Source organism: Gracilinanus agilis, chromosome 2 (genome assembly GCF_016433145.1).
Source record: "Gracilinanus agilis isolate LMUSP501 chromosome 2, AgileGrace, whole genome shotgun sequence".
NCBI lineage: Eukaryota > Metazoa > Chordata > Mammalia > Didelphimorphia > Didelphidae > Gracilinanus > Gracilinanus agilis.
Window position 1 is genome coordinate 690,896,499 of NC_058131.1, and position 18,148 is coordinate 690,914,646.

An 18,148-nucleotide genomic window follows, 5' to 3' on the forward strand; every position below is an offset into this window, starting at 1 on the left:
GCTAGGAAATTAACTGAATATGAGAGTCCATTTTGGGGGATCTGGTTTGCCCTAAAGGGCCAGGTTTTTTGAAAATGAAAATTCCCCTGTGAGAAAAGATGTTTTTGCATTGCTGGCTTTGGAATTCTAGTATAAGACATTTTTGCTATTGTTAGGTTATAGAAATACAATTTATAGGGACTTACATTTTTTGATTAAAAATATCCTTTTCAATGAATAAAAAGTTAACTTCCTTTAAAAACCATTTATCTAGTTTTTGTATTCTGTTTTGATTAAAAAGCCAGGGTTTTCTCCATATTTAAAAGTTGATACAAGGGCAATTCAGTGATGTGAAGAAGAAGCCTGATGCAAGGACTTAGTTCATCTCTTGCTGGCTACCCAGTTAACTCGTCATGCAGTGATCTAGAAACAAACCCTCATGTCGGGCCAGAGTTCACAGGTTAACTTCTTTCAGCCCTGAGCACAAACAGAAAATGGGGTTTGTTACCTGAAAAGCTGGCAGATCGAGGACTGCAAAGCTGTTGAAGAAACGTAAACTCTGAAGAGCAACTTGGATAGTGCTCTGGGCATAGCTGTCTTTAGGACTGGCAGTGGTGGGGTCTGAGATGGTGCCATGGAAGAGAATACAGTAGAGCATGTGTAAGACTCCGACTAAATCTGTGGCCTGAAGAGCTGCTGCTAATCCTGTAGGGTCCTGACGTATTTTATCAAATATGTCCCACGACCTGGACAAAGAAACATTAAACTCTTTAAATAGAAATTGACTGGAGGATGTTAACATTTTATTAGGTCAAATGGAACAAAATAAGTAGACCGTTAAAAGCGAACCATCTGAGTTGTATAATAAGGTAACAAGAAACCACAAGGAAGAAACCCAGTACACTTCCACCAAATGTATTTACGTATGCGTTCTTATTGATACATTCTGTCTTTATAACCCTGTAGAAGTCCTCTACTGCTCTGAAGAAGTAATAGTGTTTTGGGGTTCAAATGCCCAAGCTTTAGCCTAATTGTGTAGGTATCACTAGAGGAAGCTCCAGCAGACCTGGGGTGGACTCCTGGCTCTGCTACGAGCCACACCTTGGGGGAGTAATTTGTTTCCTCTCTGGGACTCAGGGTCATCTAAAAAATTAGGGTATCAAAACAGAAAACCTATAAAGTCCTTTCTAGCTACCAATCCTATATCTTATAAATGCCATTTGACCGAACTTCTCTTTCCTTCACTTTACTAAGTGAAGAGTGCTCTTATGCAAATAAATTCTGGGATGCTCTCTCGACTGAAAGGTGCTGTACATACACACGATAGTGCTGGCCTTTTCTAAACATGCCCATTTGTCCTCTAAGGAGGTGGCAACCAGAACGAGAGTCCTCAAAAGTCAAAGGGTGAAGTTGGTGCATCATCTAGATAGCATTTGTGAGAAGGTATCAAAGTAGAGCTAGTGGCCGCAGGAAAGGTTTAGGGGGGGAGCTACCCAAGATATGCAATGGATTACTTCTGTGAAAAGCCTTATTAAACATCAACTTAGCACTGGTGAACAGATTCAGGGCTAGTAGCTTTCAAGCTGAACAAGAAGGCATTTGTAGCTCTATCAGCAAGTGGAGCCAGCAAATGATACCAGAAAACAACCACACTTGGTATTTATCTAGGCATTAAGATTTACAAAGAACTTTATATACATTATCCCACTCCATTTTCACAACCTCCTTTATGAAGTAGTAGGTAGTAAAGGCTCAATCACCCACACTGAAGAGAAAACTGCAGTGAGCCAAGGGGCTTAAGATCACAGGGTGTGAGGCTGGAGCTCTGAGCTCATTTGGATATGGAGAGTATACAGGTCCGGATTTTAGCACTTCTGAGATCACTGGACCTCTTGGGACCAATTTTCCTCATCTCAAATGAAACGTTCAGACTAGATGATCTCTGAAGTCCATTTGAGCTCTTAAATCCTAAGAATGTAGGCTGCGGCACCCAGAATTTGAACCCTAGTTTTTTTACTACAAATTCAGTCTTCTTTTCTTAACAATTACAGTTTAGTTATACAAGTAGGAAATGTTATTTATGAAATCTCACCTGCTCTAGAGGCCTCTGAGCCTTTGTTCAGTATTTAGACCATAGGTCCCCTACATGCCATAGGACAAACTGAGGTAGAGAGCTTCGACTTCCAGCACTCCCTTCTGGTACCTAGGACCTCTCCCACTGTCCTGACTTCCCCCTTGCTTCAGTTCCTCATTCCTTCTGATTTGGCCACATGAACCTGTTGGGTGCCTTCAACTACTCTAAGTGACTTGGGCACCCTCCACTGTTGCCTCATCTTGTGGAAGTCTACAGTTGGCATTAGTCTGGCATCTCTCAGATTCTACTTTGAAGAATGATTTCTTACAGATTTCAAACTTCTAAACACAGAATTCTAGAATCCCAAAACTTGACAGGGATCTCTTAAGTCATATTTAGTGACAGACCTGAACAAGAATTCTCTAGAACAACTTCAATACATGGTCATCCAGGCTGTAGTGAGGGGGAACAGTCATCTCCTCCTGTCGCTTCATCATACTTTTGGACAAACTATTTCAAATATTAACTAGCCTCCACCCTTAGCATGTGCTGTATTATTTTTTATAAAAATAGCTATTATTTTAAGAAAAAATTAATTCTGCTAACTACAGCTAAACTATGTAAACTGATGCATTGACCATGTCCAACAGCCATAGTTCAGGATTTCTTTATTGAGAGGGAGGTGGTGAGTATGTGTCATCGGTCCTTGGGAATGAAGATTGCTCAGGGAATTGATAGGAATTCTGATGACCTTTTGTGTGATGTTCCTTTATGTTACTGTGGTCACTGGAGACACACTGTTCTCTCTCCATACTTGGATATGTGATCTCAATGGTATAGGAGACTTTTGATGAGCAAACTCCCTCTGCCAATGTTGATTAGCACCTGCTCTGTTGTCTGGGGCACTGAGGTGTCAAGAGACTTGTCCAGAGTCACAAAGTCAAAAGGTCTGAGAGGTGGACGCTGAACACAAGGCTTTTTGGCTTTGAGTCATTCGTCTGATTCCTCCATGTGCCGTGCTATCTCTTTGTTCTCCCAGTTTTCCTGATGGATATTCTGTAGTGGTTTAAGTTTTCCCAATTTTCTCTGAATTCCTAATATTTGCTTGATTGCCCTTAATGCTAGATAATCACCTCCAATTATCCTGTATATATTTTTGTTTGCATATAGTTATCTGCATGTTACCTCCCTATTAGCCTGGGAGCCCCTTTAGATCAGGAACTGTCTTTTAAAAAAAGTTAATTTTTTTGGGTTACTTTAAAATTTCCAGGCATTCCTAACATTTTTGCCCTCCCCATACTAGAGAAAGCATCTTTTAACAAAAAGATACAGAGGTATATATAAAACTATGACTTGATGTTTCTGTTATATCATTTCTTTCTCTGGAGGTAGACATACACAAGTCATTCTTCAAACAATATTTCTGTAGCTATATGTAATGTTGTTCTCTTAGTTCTGTTCATTTTACTTTAATGTAGTCATTTTTTTTGGTCTGTTTTTAAACCCTTACTGCTCTTCTGTCTTAAAACCAATGCTTATTAAGATTAGCTTGGGGTGGGTGGCAGCTGGGTAGCTTAGTGGATTAAGAGCCAGGCCTAGAGATGGGAGGTCCTAGGTTCAAATCTGGTCTCAGATACTTCTTAGCTGTGTGACCCTGGGCAATTGCCTAGCCCTTACCACTCTTCTGCCTTGGAGTCAGATGGAAGGTAAGGGTTTAAAAAAAAAAATGATTAGCTAGGCAATGGAGGTAAAGTAACTTGCCCAGGGTCACACAGCCAGGAAGAGTCTGAGTCTGGATTTGAACGCAAGACCTTTCATCTCCAGGCCTGCTTCTCTATCCAATGAGTTCCTCAGCTGCCCCTTCCCATGTTTTAAAAAAAATAACTGGTTGATTGTTTCTTAATGCGCAACAGCATTTCATCATAACCATGTGCTGCAATTTATTCAGTCCTTAGTTTCCAGTTGCTGGGCAGTCCTTAGTTTTCAGTTCTTTGTAATTTCTGCCTCTCTTTGTATTCTGAGTAGTTAGCACAGTGCCTGGCACACAGCAGATACTTAATCAGCATTTATTGACTGATGGTTAACAGCACTCCATCATGTTGATGGGACACAGACGGTATCCAGTTTTTTGCTACAATAACTATTGCTATGAATATTTTACTATCTATTGGATATTTCTCAGTCTTTGACCTTCTTAAGGAATATGCCCAGTAATGAAATAAATAATATTTAGTATACCTTTCTAGGATAGTTGAAATGCCCCCCCCCCAAAAAAAAACAGTTGGATCAATTTGTAGCTCCATCAACATTGTATTAGTGTGACTGTTTCCATATAGCTCATTCCATAGTTCAATTAGGGCTGTGTTCATAGGTTCCTTGTTTACTGAATAGCTGGGTACCCAGGCATCAAGACCTCTATCTTACTCTCCTCTAGACTGCTAGTAGTCTGCCAGATGGCAATGATTTTTCCTACCTATCAGGGTCACATCAGAACCAGTGACCCAGAGGTGAGAGGGAAAGAGTCTCAAGCTGTGCTAACAAGGAGATTCTTCTGGTAGAGTGACAAAGAAACCTAATTCAGGTAGTAATATTTTCAGCTTTTGCACACAAATAAACTTTTAGAAATAGGAGAGTGTCTCATTATGAAGATTTTTCTGTGGATCAGGAAGTCTTTTACTCTGTTATAGCTGTGTATATATTTAACATGGTAGCTTGAAATTTTCAGAGTGAAATATTATTTTATACTTTGATTAGATGGATTTCACCTGGTTTCTCATTTTTTCTGGGAAACAAATGGCAAGATAGAGAGGTAATTCAAAGTTCAAACTCATGACACCAGAATGAAGAAGAAATGAAAAAGATGGGCTAGTTATTTTATAAAGCAGGAAGGAATTAATCATGGAGTATTCAGTTTCCTAAGATTCCGGGGCACAGCTTTATCTTATGCCGACTGTTCCTGGAAAACACATTCGGGATGCTCATCATACCAAAACGGGCCTTCTTGGTCATGATAATTTATGATGTCAAACAAAAAAGGCTTCCATTAAGAAGACAAGGATTCTGGTTATAACCACCTCATTTCAAGCTCAGAATCTGCAAATTTATTATGAAGTCTACCATTTTTTGGCTAAGCAAATAAGTAAATTGTTCTACTTTACTCACCTCACATAAAAACATCATTAACAAATATGTTGTTGTGCATCCTGCCTGGTTTTCTGACATAGTGTGACCTTGAAGGATCCTGTCAGAGAAGGCATTTATAATTTTGTTTCTTCCTCAGTTTTACTGGTTGCTATCCATGACGATTATGTTTTAGTTATTTAGTCTTGAAGAGATTGACTGAATCAGTGAAAACTAAAACAATGCCTCCTCCTCTCTAGGTTACCATCAAACATTAGCCCATAACCAAGTAGAAGTGAATAGTATATGGCCCACTGCACCAAAACAAAGAGAAGCAGAATTGTGCAACAGCAGACTCAGAAAGGCTCTTAAAAACAAGCCATTCTGATCTGTGGACTCAAAGGATTTTGAGTATGGTTCTTTTTCTCTGTTTGATTTAGCTGCAAGAGAGTGTTGAATGTATTCTGAATTCTATTTCTATGTTACTGTCATTAAGGATGGCTCCAGGAGGCCTTTCCTCATCCCTCAATTGTTAGTACACTCATCCTCTTGTATACTTCTTCATTCTCCTCCCCACCATTAAGGTGTAAACTGCCTGAGGTCAGACCAATTTTTTTTTTATACTTTGGAACTTGCCAGCAGAGTGCCTTGTATGTGAAGGTCACTTAATACATTTCTCGTTGAACTGAATTAATATTACTATGGCTTTATCAACTCAAGTCGTGAGGAGGTGATCTAAGTTGTATAAACTCTAAACAGGAAAGGCATCAAATTCAGTGTCTACCATCTGAAGATTAGCCTAGTTAAGGTGGGAGGATCTCTTCATGGGCCTGGCTATAGGGTGATTAATTTTTTGGCCACAGTAACTCTCAACGACCATATACTAAGTCACAGAGGGGTTGATGTTGGCAGAGATAGTGCCCACATATCAAGGAAATTGCAGATCTCTGAATTATTGTAGTAATATAATTTCATTATGGTTTTCGTAGAGCACATGATTTAGAACTAGAAGGGCCTTTAGCAGTCATTTAGTCCAACATCTTCATTTTATGGAGGAAGCCAGTGAGGGTCAGAGAGGTCAGAAACCTGACTGACAACCTAGTATTCTTGCCACAAGACATGAAAATACAAGTTATTGGATCAAGTGAAAAACAAACAGAAAGGCTGTGTGCACTGTTGATATAAAGGATGAGAGAAATAGGTCAAATGAGGAAACCAATATTCTATTTTCTCTGAAAAATGGGAAGGAAGACTGTATCAGATCCATATATGGTGGGATGCTTCCTGGTGGAAAATCCTTTACCAATTTTTTTTACCTAGCAAAACACAGTAATTATTACTTGAAGACAGCTTAGCTAAGTAGAGGGGTGGCTCACCAGCAATAGCTGACGCATTCTTGGAGCGGGACATTTCATGAGACAAAGAAACATGCTTTAATATCAGGATGGAAACTTCCTAGGTGTCTGCAAATAATTCACAGGTTTGTGATTATCCCATTTAACTAAAGCTTGACTGAATCCTTCAGTCTCTTCTCTGGTCTCTACTTGAAGACAAAGCAAACACTGTTGTTCAGAAAAAGTCAGGATAACTCAATGAAGCAAATGAACATCATTATCAATAGATTTGGAGGTGGACTGGACACCAGCTTTTGGCCTTCTTTCTAGATCTCTGATCTCATTCTTTTGAGTGGAGTCACTTAGAAACTCATCTATTTCCTTAGTTGGAAGGTCCCTTAGAAATTAATCTGATCTCTTCAGATATATGATTTAATGGATACAACTTTGGATCAGGAGTCAGAGGAGACCTGAATTTGAATCTCGCCTATGACTCTCCTTCACTGTGTGATGATGGGCAAATTCCTGGACTTTTTGGTGACTGATCAGCTGATAAATTAAGATAATGGTAACTCTAGTACTTGATGGGATTGTCGTGAGGATCAAATGACCAAATGTAGGCCAAGTATTTTGTAAATATCAGCTATCATCATCATTATTGCCCCAGATACACAATAAAAACTGGAGGCAACATCAGGGATGGTACCATAGTCTCCTGATTCCTTGTCCAAGGCAATTTCATTAGCAAGGTGCTTTGAAGTTTGTTTTGCTACTGTGTATGGGAACCACAGTATCTTCCAAATGGGAATTATTTTTTGAAGTTGTAAAAAATGCAATATGTAGTGGTGAAAAACATTCTTCCATTCCTCCTGGGGACCTTCTTCTCAAAAAAGATACTAGTACACTTAAAATAATAAAGGATCAAACTTCAGTGGATTCAGAATCTCAAAGGTGGGCATTCCCTCTAACAATACACCCCTTCTTTTCTTTGGATTCCTGCCTATCACTTCCCATAAATCTTCCTTTCAAGAACTTGAGTTGTCTGTTAGCCCTCACTCACTTGCAAACCCTAACCACCTTTTGTGATTATTCATGTCCTAGTCAGTGATGAGCGAACTATTCCCCAGCCCCCCAGGTCAGATCCAGGCCATAGTTTGCCCATCACTGCCTTCAGCAATTCCCTAATCACTACATCTGGCTGTGGGGGCCTAGTGAATGGGGAATTGCTTAAGGCAGTGATGGGCAAACTGCGGGGAATAGTTTGCTCATCACTGTGACCTAGATGATACCTTTGATGCCAGGTAGAGAAGGAGGCCCACAGAAGTGGAAGTAAATTGCTCAAGAGAGTTCAGAGGATCTCTTAACTACCAGCTATTGTATCTTTTGTGCTACTGCCTTCCAAATAGTCATTCCAAACAATATGAGACTTTGAAGATTTAATTTGGTGCTTCTATCCAGTCTTAAGAATAACTAAACAATTACCTATAGGCCATATATAAAGCTATCTAAAGTCATTTTGGAAAAACCCTTCAACCAGCTCTTCAGATATGACTCAACATAAACAAAAAAAGGAACATTGTATTTATTTACTTATAGGTACCATCTGACCTATTATACACACTTCTGTTAGCTATTGTCAACTGGCACTCAATATCTTCCATTATAGCTACAAGAGTTAGAGGCTCAGGCCCCTGGTGGAGACTTGAGTAGAGATTAATATGTCTGAGTTTATTGTACAGGTTCCAAAAGGGGGTCTGTGTTTGTTTAACATTGACTGCCTTTAATAACCAACTACAACTCAGAAGACTTGTCTTAAGGCACTTTCCACAAAGCAAACTTTCAGTAGGCTCCCTCCTAAAACCTTTTAATGAATTATATCTTGGTACTTCCATCCTTATCGTCATCAGAGAATCATGTAAGATGGCAAAAGATTTAATGAAAGTAGATTAAAATCAGATCTTTCCCTTAATAATGGGCTTTTGGGAAAATTTTTTTAGCTCATGTGATGATTTGGAAATATTGTCACATTAATTTAAAAAACCCTACATTAAAGATTTCCCTGTTGCTTTATCATGACATAGAGATGACCATGGGCTTTCACAGGCTATGTCCATGGTAGGTCCTGTCAAACTGGAAGAGCTGTGAATATGTGCCTACAATACACGGTATCTAACTTGTTGGAACAAACAACAAGAGCTTCTCTTCAGAAAACAGGTCACCAAAGATGATTTGTTTTTGGCCATGGAAACTCATTAAGTTGTTTAATCCACCTGGGGATTCTAACCTTGTTCTACAACTCTGACTTTGGGGCTTGTGGTATAGCCAATTAACTTTGTACATATTTTGTTTTCACTTATATGTGTATTGTTGCCTCCAATAGTAAATGAACATCTTTACTGTCTGTCTCATCTTTGCCTTTGCATTCCCAATGCCTGATCCTAGGTACTTAATAATAATATTATATAATGTACATTTGTTATATCATATAATGATAAAAATTAAAAATATTTATATTTATAGAATAAATAATAATAAAAAACTAAATTAAAAAATAATAAATGATGAAGGAATGAAAAAAGAGGAAAACGCAAGAGCAGAAACTCCTCACCTGAGGTCAATATTATGTCCTTATTTTTTAAACAATTTTATAACTTCCAAAAATAAAACCCATTATCCCTCATCATGGTAGATTAGGAGGGGAAGAGAAAACACAACAAAATCTTTTACAACAATCTTTTCCTTAGTTTTGAAAACAGTAAATTCATTAAATATATGTCCCAAAATGGAGCAGTGGAGGTAGTTCAAAACGCACACATTATTGTTTCATAAAAAGTCTATTCATTTTGCTGCAAAACCAACCAGAAAAAAAATCCATCTGATGTTTAGTTTCTAGAAAACTCAAGTGAACCTGAAGAAACTCTAGGAAATGTTTACTTTTGATTTTGTCTTGTAATACTGATAATTTGTAGCCTAGGCCCCCTGGCTTCTGTTGGGTTTAACTGTCAGTTATAATCACTTTAAGCCTAAATGTTTATAATAAAAATGTAAAAGGCTGTATTCATATCAGTCATGGGATATAGTTTTCTTTATTAAAAAAAGTATAGGAGACATGGAAAAATCAAAGATTAAACTTTTGTAGATGCTGTTCTGGGTCATGTCATTCCATCCAGTGAAACACAAAATACTTTCAATTTAAGATGATTTCAAAGTGTTTTTGTTTGGTCTTCAATAATGGAGCTCCTAGTAGCATAGGCAGTTATGTTTATCAACAGCCAGATTCAATTTGGGAAACTCTAATTTGTTCCCAAAGCTTCTGTTATATTGGAAAATCACCTACTGATTTACAAGAAAATAGAAAACAGTTTCTCTGTGCAAGGACTAATAGACAGTTGTTCTGAGCCTGCAAGCATTTCGCTCTCGCCTGGCCTGGCCTGAGAGGCTGGCTGTTTCTGACAAAGAGCTCTGATGGGGACAGTCAGGGTAGAGCTTGGCTGCTGACTTTTTGGATTTCTCTGGCACACTCTCATAATCTGTCAGAGCTGGAAGAGCCCTTAGACCTGGTCCGGCCTTCTCATTTTAAAGAGGAGACTGAGGCACAGACTTGTGAAGTGGCTTTCCCAAGGTTACAGAGCTAAGGTGAGAAGGAGAGAGTCTGTGTTTTCTGACTCCATCTTTGCTTGAATTTAGCTCAGCTTGCTAGGGGAGAAGAGACAGAGTCTGGGGGTTACTGACCCATGATCTAATTAATTTATTAAGTACATATGATGGGGCAGGCACTATGTTAGATCCTGGGGATAGAAAGAAAAAAAAAGGTAGCTAACATTCTTAAGGAGTTTCAATTTAGTGACCAAAGAAAGGGGAGCCCTAGGAATGATAAATGATGTTTGCAGGATCGGATATAAAGATGGCTTTGGGCTGGCAGTAAATAGGGGACTCAGTAAATTTGTACTCTTTTACTAACCAATCAGTATGTTTGTTCCAGAACTTAGTGTATTAATTTTTCAGGGAGGGGGAAATGTTCTCTTTAAGTCTGGTCCAGAGGATGCTGTTGACACTGAATTTAAGGGAAGTTAAGTCGCATTAAAATGGATTCTAAAAAGCTGTTCAAACTCTTTAATGATTATTATTTCCCAAATAGGTCAGGTCATCATAAAGGATTTTCTACAGTTCTGTAGGAAAATCAAGGGCAGTGGAAGCAGAGAAAAGTTAGACAGGTACTGGTTGAGTATCCAAGGTAGCAGCTTCTTCGAGAGTGGAGAGTCAGTACCAGGGAAGCTTGATGGGGAATTTCCTGGGGATGAGGAGGTATAGATGGTTGGTTGCATGGGAGTCAGGAAGAACACTTCCATTTGTACTGCTTATTTCTGTGACCAGAGATTCACTATCCTTCACCTTTATGCAGAGTTGCTGTTGGCTTTGCATAGTTATTAAAAATGTATGTAGTAGGGAGCAACTAGGTGGCTCAGTGAAAAAGAGAAAAGAGGTCCTGGGTTCAAATATGACCTCAGATACATCCTAGCTGTGTTACCCTGTGTGACCAATACATAGTATTGATTCTAAGATGGAAAGTAATGTTAAAAAAAAAAAGTGTATATAGTGGGAAGCTAGATGGTAGAATAGCAGGAAGAATCCTATTCCATTGAGTTTTCCTACCATAGTACCTCCAAACAGGTCCAGAAAATATACCAGATCAAGTCCTGCTCAGGAAACCCAAGGAAAAAAATCTCAGTGAGTCATTTCTCTAGCCTCAGTTGATACAGGGAGGCAGAGATCTGCCAACTCTGGGGGGGATAGGGGTCTACCCAGGGTTAGTCTCATAGAGAATTTCAGTGAAGGGAGATGCTATGCATCATCACAAAAAGTAGTTCCAAATCCAGGAAAAAGGGCCCAGCCTCATTCAGGGTGAAGACAGAGATGCCAACATGTAGTTCTGTTGCTCACTCCTCAGCTCTGGATTACAGACTCAGGGAACTTGTACCTAGTGTGGCATTCCAGTGTTAGGAGTAGAAGCAGGCTCTAGGCATGAACATGGAGCAACTTCAGAAGCAAGCAGCAGCAGTAGCAGCTATGTGGTTCTTACCCCAGGAGAGAAGCTGAGTCTGTTCCATTGGTTCCAGCTTTCACTTCACTCTAAATAACCAAAGGGAAGCTAGAGTTCTGCCACTGAACCAGCAAAGCTTCCCAGCTGTCTGAGAATAGTCAAGTCCAGCAGGTATTTCAGTGCATACGTCATCAATTCTATCTCCACAGTCTATCCTGGCAACCTCCCCAAAAGGGAGAAGAAATTCTAAATGATATACATTATCCTAAGTTGGGCTTCATCATATCTTGCCTAGATGACTGAAATGGGCTTCTCTCCTCAAGCCCCTAAGCCTTCCTGTGGGGTAAGAGACAAACCCCTTAGCTTCTACAACTGGAGTTATGATGACTTTATCATCTGATTATATAGCCTTCCCTTTTGCATACTCTGGATTCTATCCCGACTTGATAAACTGCTCATCTCTCATCTCCACAGCTCATTTCCTGCTTCCAGATCTTCACACAAGCTCTCTCACAGGACTTGAACGGACCCTCTATTTACTGCCACATTAAGAACTTGTACCTTCCCTCATGGCTTAGCTCAAATGCCGCTTCCCTTAGAAGCATTCTATGATTCCCACCCTCACTCTTCTCTCTTTCCAATTACCTTGTAGCCAGTCAGTCAATAAATCTTTATGTGTGAGGTACTGGATGCTATGAATACAAAGGAAGACGAAAGCAAATCTTGTCAAGAAACTAACAGTCTAATTAGGGCAAGACAACATGCACACACAGTTATGAATGAACAAGCAGAATATAGGATGAACTGGAAATAGTTAGCAGAAGGAAGGCATTTGAATAAAGGAAGGCTGGGAAAGGCTTCTTATAGAATATGAGATTTTAGCCAGGCCTTGAAGGAATCCAGGGATGCCAGGGGGTAGAAAGGAAAAGGAGGAGGAGGAGGAGGAGGAGGAGGAGAACTTTAGGTCTTCAGGGCAGTCAGTGAAAATGCCCAGATTTGGGAGATGAAGTTTGAGGAAGAGCCAGGTCAGTAGATGGCACTGTAAATGGAAGAGGCCTTAAATGCCAAATAGAGGATTTTATGCTCAATCAGAGGGGTGACAGAGAACCAATGGAGCTTTCTGGATAGAGGGATGATATGGTCAGGCCCGTGCTTTAGGAAGATCAATCTGAAAGCTGACTAGAGGATGGGCTGGGGTAGGGCACATCCTGTGGCACAGAGACCAGACAAGGCTACAGCAAAGTGTGTGTGGGAGAAGGCAGTGTCACAGGAGAGAGGGGCAGAGAGAGATGTAATGAAAGAAACTGGACAGACTTTGGCCACAGATTGGATATGGGCTGTGAGAGTGAAAGCCCAGAATGACACCTATATGGTGGGCCTGAGACTGGGGGGATAGTGTCACCCTCTACAGTAACAGGGAAGGTGGAAGAGTGTGTGTGAGTGAGGTTTGGAGGAAAGATGAAGAGTTCTGTGTGAGATACCCTGTGCTTAAGATGTCTACTTGGAGATCCAGTTTGAGATGTTTGAAAGGCAGCTGATGTGAGATTGGAGGTCAGCAGAAAGTGGGGCAGGAAAGGGAGATGTGAGAATCATCAGTGTAGAGAAGATAATTTAATCCAGGGGAGCTGAGGATATCACCAAGTGAAACAGTAGAGAGAGGGCAAAGAGGAGGGCCCAGGACAGTCTTTGGGGATCCCCACATGTAGTTGGGATGACCGAAAAGTAGGAGGAGACTCAGGAGAGACAGTGTCCCAAAAACCCAAAGAGAAGAGAGTATCAAGGAGAGAATGATCAACATTGTCAAAGGCTGTAGAGGGTTCAAGGAAGATGGAGAAAAGGTTATTGTTAGTAAGTTTGACTAGAGCAGTTTTAGTGAAATGAGGTTAAGAGTAGGAGGAAAGGACAGTGTCCTTAAGGAGTTTAGGAAGTGGAACCTATAAAGGAGAGAGAAGAGCTCTTGGCTATTTCTAAGTGTAACTCACCCAAAATACCTGAGAGGTTTTCATAACTCAACCTTGGGATAGAGTAAAAGTCGCACTCTACTAATTTAGAATTTTTGCCACTTAGAACTAAGGCTAAAATAAAGTTTACCTTTGTCTGCCAAACAAGCTAGGGATGGGTTTAGATAGGAGGAGAATGGAGATGAATTGTCTGACAGGGCAGAGCATGTGGCTTTTCCTGCAAAGATGAAGCATGCTTTGGGGCTAGGGAACTTCCCAAATGATGGGTGTCATATTGGGGTGGCTGCATGGAGTAGGTCCTATGAATGGCCCACATGAAAATGGCACTCACAAGATTCCAGGGAGAAAAATGGAAAATATTTAAGAATATAAACAATTTTCAAGTACCACTGAACACTTTTGAAGTCTGGGTTAATTACAGATATGCTCATCCACTCATCACATGAGGACTTTTACCTAAAAAGCACTTTGCTGACTGAGTTTGAGTTAATGAATAGATTTAAAATTAAGAAAACCTTTCTTTCAAATCCACACTTTCCACTAATTTTGTCTGTCTGGGAGTGTGATTTAGTAGAGAAAACTCTGGTATTAGGCTTAAGGGACTTGGTCAGTGTCAAATTACTATTATTTCCTGGAAGCACACTTGAACACAAGTCTTCCTGACTCAAGGACAGTCTTTAGAGTAATGTGAGTTGGTGTTATCATTTTTACTCAGTCTAAATTACTAAGATTATTTGTCCTGGAATATTCTTTGCTATTAGTAAAAACTAGACTGTGTTCTCTTTGAGACCAGGATTAATGCCGACTGCTACTCCTTTATAAACCCTCCCCAAGAAAGCTTCAGCATGATATTTTGCAGGTAGTCAGAAATAACTGACTGACATGTCCTTGTTATAACACACGAGAGACAATTAAGTTAAATTAATTAAAGCATAAGAAAAATATTTTTTTTTCAAATTTGCTGTTGTTAAACAATTAGTTGTGTGTGTGTGTGTGTGTGTGTGTGTGTGTGTGTGTGTGTGTGTGTGTGTGTGTGTGTGTGAGAGAGAGAGAGAGAGAGAGAGAGAGAGAGACACAGAGATGAAGTGTTATAATTTGTTTGGAAACGGTTCCTATGTTAAATTTTACATATTAAAAATCCTAACATAAAAATCTACTCTTTTGTTAGAGTAAGTGAATTTCATTTTTACTTAAATGCAAACCTTTTGTTTGGGAAAAAAAATAAAGCAAAAAAAAGCTAAATTAATTTATTAAAAAGCAAAATACTTTTTTCACTTTGTGAGGGTGGAGATTAAGCACACTAATCCTGTCTATCCAAAAGGTCTTTTAGAAAAGCTAAGTAAAAATGAGGAGATTAAAGGGACAATGAACCCAGGGTATAAAAGCCTTGTACCAGTGGCAGGTCTTTTTTAATTAACACCATAAAAGCCAGAGCTACCACAATGCAGAGTATTTACCAATGTCGTGTGCTGTCAATTATTCCACATAATTACCCTTCCATTCTCAAAGCCTGCAGTGAAATTTGGTAATACTCAGGCAGGTCTTTGGTTGGAAGTTTTCTGTTTTCTTTCTGGCTGGCAATGAAAGTACTTGCAGGACAAGTAGTACTCGAGCAAACTTTACTTCTGCCTGATTTATTTTATTGCCAAAATAGGCATTATCTTAATTACTATAATATAGCAGAAAATAAACCTGCCAATCTTCTTTGGCAAACACCTAATTTTTAATTATTGTATGTAATAAAGTATTCAAATAGCCAGAGCAGCAGATACCAATGAAACATTCACTTTCAAGAAGAAACTAGCAACAGATCTATCTCGATAGGGTTATCCAGATGCTTTTCAACCTTTGGATGCAAAAAGCAAAGTCATGCTTGGAAATCTGAAGATCAGACAGGAAGAAAAGAAAGGAAGTGGAGAATCTATTAAGAGTTCATAACAGTGGGTGGTATGAGTTTACACTGAAAGCTCTCATCTACTCTCTCAGATAAGCAGCTTATTCTGCTGTCAAGTTGGAATTTTCTCGGTAAATTAAATTAGGAAATCACCTGGACCATTTCTCTTGCTTTAATTTATTATTTTCTGATAACAGATGTTGAAAATTCTGATCAATTAAAGACTGGAAAAGAGACACCACATTATAAATAAAGACTAATGAGTGGACAAATCAAATGAAGCTTTAAAAAAAGATTAACAACATTTAAAAACTACTAAATAATTTGATTTCTAAACAGGAGAAGAACATCACATTATCAGGATAAAATATAACAATGGGGAATTCCAGTTTCCAAAGGAAAAACTGAATAGGACAAACATGAAATAAAAAAAAAGAAAAAAGAAAACCACCTTGGGTTCAGAGAGGTTTACAGGCAAATTCTGTAAAACATTTAAAGAATAAATAATCTCAATATTGTACATAAGAGTCTTGAAAACAGGAAGGAGGCACCTCCTTAAACTATATCTATGAAATAAATGGTCCTGATACCTAAGTCAAGGAGGGATAAAACACAAGAGGATTTGGGACCAATAATTCCAAGGTATACACTTAAACATTTAAATCACTAATGTATATTAATATAAAATACTACTGAAGCTGCAGCAATATATTGCCAAATTTTCATTATGATCAGGTAGGATTTTTGCCAGAAATGCATGCAACATTAGGAAAATGATAGCATCATTATGTTAATAATAAAAATTGAATGATTTTATAAATAGATACAGAAAAGCCAAGAGTTAACATTATTTTTAACAGTGAAGCTCTGGAAACTTTCCCAAAAAGCTCCAGGGTGAAGCAAACATGTCTAGTGTCTCCATTATTAATTGACACAATCTTACAAGTGCTGGTTAGAGGGAAAGTGGAGGCAGACAACAGGACAGTTTGCTTAGAAAGCTCAAAAAAAAAGTGGGCTCAGGATCACTAAGAGGAGGGAGTCATTCATGATCTAAAGTTCAATTGTTCCCCCATGTTTAGTCAGGAGGGTGCAGAGCTCAGCTGCCCCAGGACCTCTCCCCTCAAAAGGAAGCCCATCATTCTACAAGATCATTCTGAATTCTGAATTATGCTCTTGGAACACCCATTCATTGGCAAAGGCCACTTCATTGTTTACCCATCTGTAAAATGGGGAGAATTGATGTTTACATACAGACCTCTTCAGGTTGCTACGAGTAAAGGACTTGGAAGTGTTATAAATTGTGACACTTTGTCCTACTGTTTGTGAGAGCTACCAAAGATGCTTAAGGCATGGTCCTTGCTCTTAAGGACTTTATGAACTCTTGGAGCATGATGTCAACTACTTTCTATTTGTGGCTGGATGAAATTTAACATCCCAAAACTGTGTACCAACCATTTAGGAAGATAAATGAGTACAAGCTTGTTTTTACTTAACATCAGGGGAAGTCTAATGTGCTACTGTAGCCTGTCTATGCAATTATTATCTCTGTGTTTTAAATTTAGCTATTCTGGAATGCTATGTATTCTCCCAAACCATGAAGTCCCTGGCACAGACTCAGGGCTCAGATGCAATGCCATGGCATTTAGTTTTTTTTTCAAACATTTATTAATATTCATTTTTAACATGGTTACATGATTCATGCTCCTCCTTTCCCCTTCACCCCCCGCACTCCCCCCACCCATGGCCGATGCACATTTCCACTAGTTTTGTCATGTGTCCTTGATCAAGACCAATTTCCAAACTGTTGGTAGTTGCATTGGTGTGGTAGTTTCGAGTCCACACCCTCAATCATGTCCACCCCGACCCATGCGTTCAAGCAGTTGTTTTTCTTATATGTTTCCTCTCCTGCAGTCCTTCCTCTGAATGTGGGTAGCATCTTTACCATAAATCCCTCAGAATTGTCCTGGGTCATTGTATTGCTGCTGGTACAGAGGTCCATTACATTCAATTTTACCATAGTATATCAGTCTCTGTGTATAGAGTTCTTCTGGCTCTGCTCCTTTCGCTCTGCATCAGTTCCCGGAGGTCTCTCCAGTTCGCCTGGAATTCCTCCAGTTTATTATTCCTTTTAGCACAATAGTATTCCATCACCCGCATATACCACAGTTTGTTCAGCCATTCCCCAATTGAAGGACATACCCTCCTTTTCCAATTTTTTGCCACCACAAAAAGCGCAGCTATAAATATTTTCGTACAAGTCTGTTTATCTATGATCTCTTTGGGGTACAAACCCAGCAATGGTATGGCTGGATCAAAGGGCAGGCATTCTTTTATAGCCCTTTGAGCATGATTCCAAATTGCCAGCCAGAATGGCTGGATCAGTTCACAGCTCCACCAGCAATGCATTAATGTCCCAATTTTGCCACATCCCCTCCAACATTCATTACTCTCCCCTTCTTTCATTTTAGCCAATCTGCTAGGTGTGAGGTGATACCTCAGAGTTGTTTTGATTTGCATTTCTCTAATTATTAGAGATTTGGAACACTTTCTCATGTGCTTATTGATACTTTTGATTTCTTTACCTGAAAATTGCCTATTCATGTCTCTTGCCCATTTATCAATTGGGGAATGGCTTGATTTTTTTATACAATTGCTTTAACTCCTTGTATATTCGAGTAATTAGACCCCTGTCAGAGTTTTTCGTTATAAAGATTTTTTCCCAATTTGTTGTTTCCCTTCTGATTT

At 39.2% G+C, this 18,148-nt stretch overlaps 1 protein-coding gene across 1 annotated transcript in view; it reads right to left on the minus strand.

Annotated features, from left to right (window-relative positions):
* Nucleotides 1-18,148, minus strand: part of SCAPER (S-phase cyclin A associated protein in the ER) — a 388,867-nt gene that overhangs the window by 42,334 nt on the left and 328,385 nt on the right. Inside the window, exon 31 of the mRNA XM_044660293.1 lies at nt 488-725. Within this exon, the coding sequence (XP_044516228.1) occupies nt 488-725 (238 nt within the window). The remainder of the gene's footprint in view (nt 1-487; nt 726-18,148) is intronic.